At 40.5% G+C, this 13,351-nt stretch overlaps 1 protein-coding gene across 1 annotated transcript in view; it reads left to right on the forward strand.

Annotated features, from left to right (window-relative positions):
• The first annotated feature begins 3,352 nt into the window (after positions 1–3,352).
• Positions 3,353–13,351, forward strand: part of PIR (pirin) — a 110,265-nt gene continuing 100,266 nt past the window's right edge. The window contains exons 1-2 of the mRNA XM_012434732.2: positions 3,353–3,494; positions 5,352–5,499. Coding sequence (XP_012290155.2) covers positions 5,404–5,499 — 96 coding nt within the window. The 5' untranslated portion in view covers positions 3,353–3,494; positions 5,352–5,403. The remainder of the gene's footprint in view (positions 3,495–5,351; positions 5,500–13,351) is intronic.

Genomic DNA, 13,351 nt, shown 5'->3' on the forward strand with positions numbered 1-13,351 from the left:
TATTAATCCATGTTGTTGTCATTCCTATTATTATTGCTGCTATTGTTATTTTTTGGTGCATTCAAAGTAAGTTGCAGACATCAGTACACTTAATCCATAAACATTTCAATATACATAACATGAACTAGAGGTTGTTAGTTATTCAAATTAGTTTTTAGTTTTTACTCCAATATTGTGATCTCGAAAGCAGCCTTCATTCAGTCAGAAGACAGAACTTTACAAAAGCTGAAAACTGAGAAATGTTTTCAGGGTAATTGAGGTAAGTATCAGGGAACTCATTCACCTAAATTTCTCCAGTTTCCTGGTCCAGAAATGAATCGGCCTTTCAGGCCTGAGAGTATTTTGCTTGTGATGGATTCCAAGAAAGTTCTGTGGCTCAAAAGAAAGGGTCATAAGCTCTTTTTTTTTTTTTTCTGAGACACTGACAAAAACCCAAGGGAAATACAGAGAAAAACACAATTACGAGTTTCATGCAGCAACAGATCACATGTAGCTTCTGGGTCAGAGCACTGGTTGATGGAACAGACCAGGTCTGTGCAGAATGCTCTCATGAGGGTGGATATGGGAGTCACATGTACTCATCTTTTCTGCATATATTTGGATGTCTTCAACCACCCACTACATTTACGGTCTTTGTAAACTAGCACTTACAAAATAATCAGTCCTTGACTTGGAGACGATTGGTTTCCTGGGTTCAGTGAATCTGAGTCTTCAATATGGAATATTTCAGAGATATTGGTCATCTAATGAATAGCAGCTACTCTGCCCTGAAAGGCAAATTAACAAAATCTGCAAGAAGGAACTTTTGAGTTGATGGCTTGAAGAAGAAAGAAACAAAAATGATGAAGTGTTTAAGATATCCATGTACTTCTATAATATGTATCCTTGAAAAGAAATTCAGTAAGTTTTACAGAAAAGGAAAATGAAATTCTTGAATAAAAAAGAAAAGAGTCAAAGTACGTCAATGATGTGGATGTCTTTCAAGATTATAACGGTGTTGTGGGGCTAGGGGAGGAATAGCAGGGGATGAGGGGATTGCGGAGGGATAGCATTAGGAGAAATACCTAATGTAGATAATGGGACGATGGATGCAGCAAACCACCACCATGGCATGTGTATACGTATGTAACAAACCTGCATGATCTGCACATGTACCCCAGAACTTAAAGTATAATAAATAAATTTTAAAAAAAGATTATAATGGTGTTATTTGGAATCATTTAGGGAAGGCTTTGTTCATTGCCATATCAGCATGTATTTTCTTTATGTTTCCCAAGATTCCAAAGGCGATCAACAGTCTGTCTACACACTCATATATTTAGCCGCCTCCTCCACATCTTGATCTGGATGTCAATGACAGTGTGAAAAGTGCTCAAAGCTTGATATACAGGGTCACATTTCTCATCTCAAAACTGGGCCCTGTTACAGTAAAACATTATATGCCCTTTGTTCATTTGTAAGAGTTCTTTCCTCTCTCACCTTTGTTTCTCCTAAATTTAAGCCTTCTACGTTTTCAGACTTGTTCTTTTTTTTTTTTTTTTTTCTGCAGGGGCCTGTAAATGGAATTCCCTGCATTGCTATAACCATGCACATGCTTGGACTTAGCTTTTACCTGTAACCAGCTTCTGAAAGAAAGGAGGGGACCCTTCACTCCTAGTACACCTTTTATAGCTGCAGAGGTGGAGGAGACAGTTGCAGAAGAGTTACGTGATGATAAAAAAAACAATACTTATTATTCCATAGCATTTTATGTTCATGTGTATTATCTCAACTAGCCTTGGATCACCTAAGCAAGGTGACGAGGGTGGGTTTAAGCCCCACTGGTATTTTAAAAGCCCAGAGAAAAGTGTTTGTTCCTCTACTAACCTATTCTTTTAGAGCAGGGTCTGCATACTAGGCCTGCAGCCAAAATGAATAGGTAACCTACCACCTATTTTTGTGCAGCCAGAGGGCCAAGAATGGTCTTCACTTTTTTTTGTTTTTTTGAGACGGAGTCTTGGTCTGTTGCCAGGCTGGAGTGCAGTGGCACGATCTCAGCTCACTACAACCTCTGCCTCCAGGGTTCAAGTAATTCTCCTACCTCAGCCTCCCGAGTAGCTGGGCCTAGGGGCACGTGCCACCACGCCCAGCTAATTTTTGTATTTTTAGTAGAGTTGGGGTTTCACCATCTTGGCCAGGATGGTCTCGATCTTTTGACCTCGTGATTCGCCCACCTCGGCCTCCCAAAGTGCTGGGATTACAGGCATGAGCCACTGTGCTCGGACTTTTTTTACATTTTAAGTGGTTTCACATTTTAAGATCAAAAGACGGATATTTCATGACAAGTAAAAACTATATGAACTCATAATTGTATGAATTTTATGAATTCAAATTTCAGTATTCATAATTAAAGTTTTATTGAACTACAGCCATATTCATTTATTTACGTGTTATCGATGGCTGCTTTTTTGCTACAAAGGCAAACTGGAGAATGTACATGGCCTGCAAAGTCAAAGTATTTACTATCTGGTCCTTTACAAAGTTTGCCAACCTTATTTTAGAGACACTACCGTCTTTCCTTTCTCAAAACCAGGCATTGAGCCTTCTGGTGTTTAGAGACCGGAAGCTGCAGCTGTGGCCGTCCCACTAGTTAGTAATCTTAGTAATGAACTAGATCCCCTCACTGGCTTGTACCGGCTCCTCATTCTCCTGGGAAAACTCTCCAACGCCGGCCCACTGCGTTCCAACAATATACAAGCTCTTAAACATCTGTCTCCCTACTGGAGTGTGCCTTCTCTTCAGGTAGGAGTAAAGATGTATGGCTGTCCAACCCTACCCCCGCACTCCTTTCCAAAGACAAACAGCAGGTAACTGATCTACAGAACAAACAGTTGCGTAGTGCTTAGACCGTGACAGACTAATTTAATTCTCATTGCAACTCTATGAGGCTGGCACTACTATCATCACCATCCTCATTTTACAGAGGAGGAACCAGAGGCACAGAGAGACTGAGCCACCTGTTCCTTGTCATGCCAAGTGGTGCCTCCCAGCGGTGGAGGCAGCACTGGAATCCGTGCCGTCAAGCTCCGCGGACTGAGTGACAAGGACACTCCAGTTAAAAACAGGTTTCCCAGAAGGCCGATCGAAGCACGGATCAGAGCACCTGCCCGGGCCACACATCCCTCCTGGAGCACAGCAAGTGCCCCCTAAATTACTCGAGTGAGCATCTCTTCCCGGCAGGAGAGGCAGGGAAGCCAAAGGGCAGCCGAGCTGGCCTGGGAGGGGCGTAGGGAGGAGCGGGAGTGTAATGACACTCCCTAGGGCGGAGCCCCAGCCCGGGGCCCCCCGAGACCCAGAGACTCCCGCCTCCAGCCTCCTCTAGGCCGCCGGCCGCGAAGCGCTGAGTCACGGTGAGGCGACTGGACCTGCAGTCTCTTAACCTGCCCTCCCGGCAGTCGCTCCCTGAGACTCCGCGTCCCAGCCGCCGCTAAGGCTCCAGGTGCCGCTACTGCTGCGTGAGTACCTGGGGCTTCCGCAGGGGTCCACTAGCTGGGGGAATGTTGGCAATCAGTTTGCAAAATCCTGCCTTCTGCAACCCTTTTTAGACCCCTGGGGGAGATAACAAGAGATACTTAAATTGTACTACGAAATTTGATGAAAGTGGTAGACGGCTTTTCTTTCTGCAAAGCACTGAGATCTAAGCACCTCATCAGTTGTTTACATGCATACAATTTAATTGCAGGAGTCTGGAAGGACCCAGACATAATCTGGATGGTGATAAACATACTCTCTGGTTGCTTTGATGTAGATGATGACCGCCCTGTACTGCTTTGAGTATAAAGCTCATTTCTGCACCCTACATTTCCATCACCCAATAAATATTTATTGATTACTATTCAGGGAGGATACATTTTAGGGTAGGCCTTGACTGAGCGGAGGGTATTGTGGAGTAGAGCCTTTCTGAATAACAGCAGCTTACAGTCTCATAGCACTAACTGCACCCCTTTGAGGTAGGCAGTCTTATCGTTCCATTTTACAGATAAGAAAACTGAGCCACAGAGAACCTCAGGTCACACAGCTGATATGTGCTGAAGCTGAGATGCAAACCTAGGCTGTCTGGTTCCAGAGTCTGCTTTTTGCCAAACCACCTCTCTTGGTTTCAGTAGGAATCTTTGAAGGGATTGAGTGTATTTCACCTGAAGAAAAGATTTAAGGGATTGGGGGCACTGTTTGAAAACACTTGAAGGGGAAAAGAGATAGATCATATTCCTTCTAGGATCGTCTGTTAGTTAGAACTTAGACTTCCCAAAGAGGAAAACACTTTCGAATAATAAACTCTGGCTATAGCTAAGTCCTGAAATACAGGATACATTGCCAAGAGCAGCTGGCCCATGACCGGCCTATGCTCTAGAAGACTTCACGAGTAAGTGGAAAGATTTCTTGCCCAAAATGTTGGCCCTGAATTTTCAGAAATAGATGGGTCTTTGAATTCAGTGACCCTCAAAGATCCCTTTTAATGCAAAGATCTTCAGCATGTTCTGGTAAGAGTCAGGGACCTCTTGGTTTTTCTCCTTGTTCCCTAAGGCACCACACAAACCTCCCATCTTCAGCCTTGTTGGTAGCAGCTACCTCATGGGTGCTACCAGTGAGGCTGACAGATGAGTGGCACTGGGGAGGGAATGGGGAGATCGACATAATTCAGTGAAGTAAAAAAGATAAAGTGTTCATTGGAGGTTTTTAGTTAAGTGCGCAACAGAGCTGCTAAAGTCATACTTCACTTAACAATGGAGATAAGTTCTGAACATCGTGCAAACATCTTAGAGTTCACTTACACAAATCTAGCTGGTATAACCTAGGTGTGTACTAGGTTATATGGTATAGCCTATTGCTCCTAGGCTACAAACGCATACAACATGTTCCTGTACTGAACACTTAGGCACTTGCAACACAATGGTGAGTATTTGTGGATCTAAACATAGCTAAACATAGAAAAGATACAGTAAAAATGTGGCATTATAGTCTCATGGGACTACTGTCATACATACAGTCCATATATTGTTGACTGTGTAATGTTGAGTTAAATGTCATTATGCAGCAGGCACATGACTGTATTGCTAACCTTTGCACAAGATGACTATAGGATTACATGAGATAATTGTAAATAATTGACGGGGTACTGGGCACCTAGTAGGTATGCATACGTGTTCACTCATCATGGTTGTTTTCAATCACCTAACCCAGGCCCTGCACATAGTAAGACATCAAAAAATTGTAGCTGCTACTATTTTGTGCATCTAATCTTAATAGCATTTATTTTGTAGCCCTGGGATATCCTCTCCTTTATGACTTTTTTTGTTGTCCTTCCTTTTTAGCCCTCCATCCTCTACAGCTCAGCATCAGAACACTCTCTTCTTAGACTCTGATATGGGTTCTTCCAAGAAAGTCACTCTCTCAGTGCTCAGCCGGGAGCAGTCGGAAGGGGTTGGAGCGAGGGTCCGCAGAAGCATTGGCCGACCGGAGGTATGCTAGTTGGGTGGCCACTCTGTTTTCTTTGCAGAAGGGACTGGTGGGATGTTGATGGTGATTCGGTAAGAGGGGGCCAAGACAATCATGAACTGCACTGTGGGGTGCGTAAGTGCAAACTTCAAAGTTTGCAGTCGGGGGCCCTATGCAAACCAGCCCCAGCCCGAAGGGGGTTTCTGTAACGTGAATACAGAGGTGATGGGCAGAAGGTGCAGATGAGCTTCAGAAAGTGTCTCTGACTCTCCCTGCACACTGGCGTGCCACCCTGGGTTGACCTGCTATCTGCTTCAGTATGCATATCACCAAACATGCCCACCCTACAGCGTCTAAGTTTATTTGCCCACACTTCAAAGCACCAGGAAGTAACTGTTTCTTAATTCCAAATTCCTGGGAGAGAGAATCTGATTGGTTCAGCATAGGTCAGGTCTTCACTCCTGGCCAATCTGCCATTGCCAAGGATTTGGATTCATAGAGAGACTGCTGGGACCCAACTCTGTAGACCTCTGGTGAGGGACAGGTATAGATGGGTCTAGCTCTCAGAGAACGTGATTATAGATTAGGTAGATGTCTTTCAACTTTAGAGAATGTTTTCATTTGAATATGGGAAATTTGGGATTTGTGGGGGAAATAAGTCTTATATGCACAGAAAGGCATCAGATAGTGGTCATAGCCCAGGGAATACAGCCCCTAGCAGCACATCAGATCCCCAAAACATTTTTTAATAGAAGAAATATGTTACAGAGATGGATTCCATTTTGAAAAGTGGGGCTGGTTCATCCCTCTTCTTAAACTCTAATAATTTTCATACTACTTTGTTGCTCAACCTAAGGTTTAAAAGGGTTACTTTCTCAACTTTTTAATCTTTGAAAGATATTTATAGGGTTTTTAAAAACTCCTGGCCTTCCTCAGTGAGTGCTGACCTACATTGTTGATGGGTTCAATTTTTTAAAAATTATTTATGTCTTAAAATTTTGTGTCCTTTGACCAACATCTCTCCTTCCATATCCTCCCAACCCCTAGCTGGGGTAACCACCATTCTCTATGCTTCTGTGAGTTGGATTTTTTTCAGATTTCGAATATGAGTGAGATCATGCAGTAATTGTCTTTCTGTGCTTGGCTTATTTCACCTAGCATAATGTTGATTGATTGGCTATTGAGGCAGAGGAAAAACTGTCAACACAACTCTCCATCAGCCCCATCAGGCCATTTCTCTTTCCAATTAGCTTCCTGTTTACACCTGAATGTCTTTTGAGGTCAATCAAACAGTGTTTTCTGAAGGATACCTGTAAACAAGATTATTCTAATGGCTAAATGTACAGGGAGTGTTTGGAAGATGCAGATGGAGGTGGTATCATATTCTACTAGGCTACATCACCAACAGAACAATTGGAAAGAGTGTTGGGGCCCCAAACACACCTGTTAGTAAGCCATTATTGTATATTGAGGATAGCTAACACTTTAATTAGCCCATCTGTCAGGAATACATCTGCTGAGAATTTCTTTATTGTTTTTGTCCTGTAAATCCCTTTGGTAGTTTGATGAAACCTATCAATTTCTTCTAAAGCTACGTTTTAAAATATATAACATAAAATACGTAGGATTACTAAAATAAAATATATAGGATTACCAAAGAAAACTTTTATACTGAAACATGGTTAAGAACAGTTTTAAAAACACTTTCATAATCTGGTAATTTTATATTAAATAACACGATTTGGAGGCAGTTCTAGTAACTCCTGAATTTCAAAGCTGTGAGGAACATGAACAATATTTCAATATATCTACTCACAACTGAATGTGATATGAAAATAACTTTGATTTCAATTGGTGACAAAGTCACAGGTGCTGGTAATTTACTGTGGTGCATTGACTACATTCATAATTGAAGAATAAGTTAAATTTCAGTCTGGAGATGGCAGTGATAGTTGCACAATGTAAATATATTTAATGCAACAAAACTGTTCATGTGAAAGGGTTAAAATGCTAAATTTTATGTTGTGTATATTTTATCACAATAAAAAAAAACCAGAAAAAAAATAGTAGAGGTTAGTGACAATAAAGATGTAATTTTTTTAACAGTCCAAGTTTACAACCCCTCTGAGTTCTATCAGTGGTGCCAGGTAAGAGTCCATGGCTGATAACTTAAGCTTTAAAGATCCCCATATTTTACTGATTTAGGTCTCCTGTATCCCAGGTATGACTTTACTCTAAGGAAAAATAAATGGATAGGAATCATTCCTAATCCAATCAACCTGGCTTAATTACTATTGAGACAAAGGGTCTTTTCTTTTGTTTCCATAATTGTACATTTTTCATCATGGGATTATATAGAATAATCTTGTGTCCCAATGTTTTTTTCATTTAACAATGGTAGCATAAGGACTTCCCAGGTTATTATAAATTCTTCATAAACATCATTTTAATAGTTATGCCATATCCCATGTATAAGCATAGCATTATTCTCTTACTCATAAATCTATTTTTGACCATTTAGACCATTTACATTGTTGCCATATTTTTTTGCACTCTACAGACTACCAATTTGCCAGAAAGGTAGATTCCCTAGCCCTCCTATAAGCAGAGAATGAAAGCATCTGAGAATGAATGGCAACCGTTTACCCTCTGGCACAGAAAAGAAGAAGAGGAGAAGGGCAAGAGGATACACATCTGCTGTCCATCTTCCTCTTATAAGAGATGGAGTGGGGCAGGCTCACAGTCTTCATTACAGTTATACATAGGCCAGGCTAGCCAGACTGAAATTTGAATGGCTGAGTAGCATAGTGTTAGGGAGTGGTTCTTCTGAGCTCCCAGCAGGAGGGAAATCCACTACTCATCTGCACTTGCGTCTATGCCCACTCCTGCTTCTACCAGGCGCTACTTGGTGGAATGTGATTCTCTGTGGATCACTCTTATTTTTATCTTTTTAATGAAGAATTTCAATCATCATAGAAAGGTAGAGAAATAATATGATGAATCTCCATGTTTCTTGCATCCACAATGATCAACTCATGGGAATCTTATTTCATTTATATTATCATCCATTTCTCCTCTCAAAGTATTTTGAGGAGAATTCCAGCTATTATTTTATTTCATTTATAAATATTTCCGTTTGTATCTCTAAAAGATAACTTAAAAAAAAAAAAAAACCACTACAATCCTATTATCACCCTTACAAAAAATTTTAAAAGCCCTTCATATCATCAAATAGCCTTGACTAATCTTGATCTTCACTGATTCAGCCTCTGTAGATGGTGCTTTCCATTATCAAGGTTTCTAGACATTGAGTCAAGGAAGAGGGTCATAGAGTCACAGCTCAAGTCCATTCGAGGCTGTATCTAGACCTCAGTCTAGGATATGTGCTGCAGTTTTCTTCTGCCTTCTCATTGTTATCCCCAGGTTCCAGTCTAGAGGCCGAGTAAATCCAGAAGGTAGTCTGAGCTGTTGGAGTCTGTCTTGAAGGGCCTGTTCCTTCAGCTGCTGCCGTATTGTTTTGATGTAGGCTGGCCTACAATCACCTGACTGCTACCACAGGCATTATTGTCCTTATATCAGTTAGGATTCGGTTTAACTGTGTGTAACAGAAAGCATACTCCAAAACCAATGATGTAGATAAGTAAGGGTTTGTTTCTCTTTTGTAAAGTCCCAAAATAGGCACTCCAGGGTGGCCTTCCACACTTATCAGGGACCTGTGTTCATTCTATCTTAGGTCATAATTCTTAGTAAATTCTTGGTGCATCGCCTTATAGTCCAAGACAGCTGTTAGGGGAATGGCAACCATTTACCCTCTGGCACAGAAAAGAGGAAGAAGGGAAGGGCAAAAGGATACATATCTGCTGTCCATCCTCCTCTTATAAGGAATTTTCCTAAAAGTTCCGTCCTGCAACTTCTACATTGTAGTTAGATTCAATCATATGACAACAACTAGCTACAGGAGAGGCCACGGACCTAACACAAGTACCACTTAGTACATTGTGGAGTACCTTCTATGTACACAAAATTATTGTAAGTTCAGTGGAGCGTCATAAAAAGGCATAGCATTGGCCACATTCCCAAGGAACTATCATTCTTCCAGTGCTTCCTGATGCAAATAAAATGCCAGGCTTTATTATGGGAGTACCATAGGCCTGAGGGGTGGTGGCCACAAGTTTTGATTGGTTTTTATTTTTATTTTTTTTCTTTTGAGACAGTCTCACTCTGTCTCCCTTGGCTCGCTGCAACCTCTGCCTCCTTGGTTCAAGTGATTCTCATGCCTCAGCCACCACGCCTGGCTAATTTTTGTATTTTTAGTAGAGATGGGGTTTTGCCATGTTGGCCAGGCTGGTCTCAAATTCATGGCTTTAAGTGATCCGTCTACCTCGGCCTCCCAAAGTGCTAGGGTTATAGGCATGAGTCACTGTGCTCAGCCTGATTGGCCTTAAGAGATTAAAAGAAGTAGTTTGTAAGCTGCCACTTGAATTCAGCACCTAAAGGATTTAGAACTATTTGAACGAAAAGAAATTCTCATGTGGTTTAAAAGCGTTAAAAGATTGTCAATTTGATATGTAGAGAGAGAAAGATGTGAATGAATTAGGGAATTAGTGAAAACATTTTAGAAAATCAGAGTTCTATAAATTAGATGTTGTCTACAGATAACACATGTTCATTTTACATGCTATTGAATCCATGCTAAATGTTTAGAGAATATTAGGAAGTTTGACAAGGACTAATACCCAGTACTGAAAATAACAATTTAGTACAGGAGTCGAATGCAAGATATTCTTACTTTTTGGAGGGGAAGTGTGTCTTACACCTGTCTCCAATTTTCTGGCAAGATAATCAGTTCATCCCTCTGATTCTTAACTCAATCAGCCCCCTAGCTTTTTCAGTCTCTTTCTTGTGCTGGCTTTCTTCCTATGTGTGTTCATATTTCATGGATTGGTGACTAGAAGGATTAAATGGGCAATAAATATGACAAATAGTACTGATTTGGTCTGAATCTGTGTGTCTTCCCTACTCCAAATTCTTATCTTGAAACCTAACACCCAATGTAATGGTATTAGGAGAGGAGGCCTTTGGGAGGTGTTAGGTCATGAGGGCAAAACCCTCAGGAATGGGATTAATGCCCTTATAAATGAGACCCCGGAGAGTTGGCTGGTTCCTTCTACCATGTGGGGACACAGCTAGGAAGCACCGTGTCTGAACCAGAAAGTTGACCCCTCACCAGACACCAAATTTGTTGGTGCCTTAATCTTGGACTTCTTAGCCTCCAGAACTGTGGGAAATAAATTTCTGTTGTTTATAATCCAGCCAGTTTATGGTATTATGTTATAGCAACTCAACCAGACTAAGACAGAAAATTGGCACTGAAATTGGGCTTATTCTTCCGTTGTCTTGAACAATAGGTCTTGGTTTCTGTTTTGATGTCTGACTAAGCTCCTTATGAAATGGTCATTTGGCCACACCCTCGGTGTTTTCTCCTGAACGTGTTTCTCATTCTTTATAATATGGATAGGCTGAAGATTTTCCAAATCTTTAAGTTCTGCTTCTCTTTTGATTAACAGTTCTCTCTTTATTTCTCTCTTGCATTTTACTATGTGCCATCAAGAGAAACCAGGTCCCTCAACATTTTGTATACAAATAGCATCAGCTAAACATCCAATTTCATTGCTTACAGGTTCTACCTTCGACAAAACACTAGGATATGAACACAGTTCAGTCAAGTTATTTGCCCCTGTATAACAAGGGTAATCTTTCCTTCAGTTTTCAATGGCATGTTGCTCATTTATGTCTGAGATCTCATCAGAATGGCCTTTGCTGTCCATATTTCTACCAACGTTCTGTTCAGGATTACTTAGGTATTCTTTAAGAAGATTGAGGCCAGGCACGGTGGCTCACGCCTATAATCCTAGCACTTTGGGAGGCCAAGGTGGCTGAATCACTTGAGCTCAGGAGTTCAAGACTGGCCTGGGCAACATGGTGAAAACTCGTCTCTACAAAAAATGCAAAAATTAGCCAGGCATGGTGGCTGGCACCTGTAGTCCCAGGTACTTGGGGTGCTGAGGAGGGTGGATTGCTTGAGCCCAGGAGGCAGAGGTTGCAGTGAATCAAGATCATGCCACTGCACTCCAGCCTGGGTAATAGAATGAGACCCTGTCTCAAAACAAAAACAAAAAAGAAAAGAAAGAAGATTGAGACTCTTTCTACAACTCTCCTGTTTTCTTTCTGGGCACTCACCAGAGTTACTCTTAATGGTTCATTCACAGCAATGTAGGCTTTTGCTAGCATGAATTCAAGACTTCCAGCCTCTACTGTTTAAGTGTAAGCAGTTCCAAGGCTACTTCCAGTTTTAGGTATTCATTACAGCAGTGCTTCAAGTTCTTGATACCAATGAATAACTACTGTTCTGTGGGTGGTGGATGGTAATAAGGGTAGAACTAAAAAGAGAGAACCTTTTTTTTTCACAGTTTATTTGACAGCAGGGCATATTTGCTCATATAAAACTCTTTGGTACCAAGAAGCAGTATTCCTTTATCTTATCTTTACCCATATTTTAATAGAACCACAACAACATAGAATTTAAAAGTTGTCTTAGAGCTCCAAACACTTTGTTTTGTACCTGGGGGAGTGATGGCTCTGATATTTATAGGACTGGTGCAGTATAATGGATACCACCCATCTATGTAGAACCTACAGTGATTCAGGCACTGGACCAGGTGTGCTACATTCATTGTTTTCAATCCTTTTAATCTTCTTGAAAGGTGTATATTATCATGTGAGGAGAAAGCAATGTATAATAAGGTGTGAGAATTCTCAACCTCTCCTCCTACCAATCCCAGTTCTCTTCCTGGACTTTTAATAAGCTGATGTGCATTAATAAATGACAAGACTGAAAGGAAACAAATTTGCTTGGTTGATTTTCACTGGAAAGGGCAGAGAGTTACTGGTGAAAGAGATAAGAGTAAATACAGAAGGTGAGAGGGGAGGAGGAAAAAAGAAAAGAGATGTCTTCAGATGATTTGAAGTGATTTGAACAGTTAGAGTGAGAGAAAATGGAATCATGGGAGACAGATATATACATGGAGAGGAGTAAGAGGGATTTTAAACATATCTTTAAATTGAAGCCTCTTTTGGTGTTTTTGAGAGGATTCAATCAACAATTTGAATTTATTTTCAATTACATTTAAATATTGGACTGGATGAAACACCAGGTTGAGATAAACTACAAAGTACCCCAGCTTTATATGGGTTGCAGTCCACATTTTCAAATGAAGAAATTGAAACTTGGTTAGGTTAAAAAAATTGCAGTAGCTTGTTGACTGTATATATATGTATTTGTGTATAATATATATGTTATGTATATGTGTGTGCATATTTTTTCATAGAAAGTTAAAACAAGAAAGATAAAATTGGAGACTGAGACAGTTTCATACTTTTATTTCTAGTGATAAGACAGAGTAGACACCCTGAAATAAATTACTTAAAAATCAATTAGCTGAGCTGCCAAGAGGTTGGTGAAACTCTTAGAGCACAAAAACAATAAGAAAGAAAGAAAAAATGGAAAGTCTGAATAGTTTCATAGCCATAAGGGTAATTGAATAAATATTTTAAGAGTTTATAACAAAGACAGCAGGACCAGAAGATTTCACAGACAAATTTTACAAAATATTTAAGGTGTAAGTAATTCTAATAATGCACAAATAAGATCCAAGGAAGTGCTCCTGAAATTACTTCATGAAGCTGACGTTACCTTGCTATCAGGACCACACAAGGACAGCAAGTGCAAGAATAATTACATCACATTAATGAAAATGTTTGCAAGAATCATAGAAAATTAACTAACCAAATACAGCAATGTATTAAAAGATAATAT

The sequence above is a fragment of the Aotus nancymaae genome, unplaced genomic scaffold (genome assembly GCF_030222135.1).
Source record: "Aotus nancymaae isolate 86718 unplaced genomic scaffold, 86718_ANA_hifiasm-v0.15.2.pri h1tg000058l, whole genome shotgun sequence".
Classification (NCBI taxonomy): Eukaryota; Metazoa; Chordata; class Mammalia; order Primates; family Aotidae; genus Aotus; species Aotus nancymaae.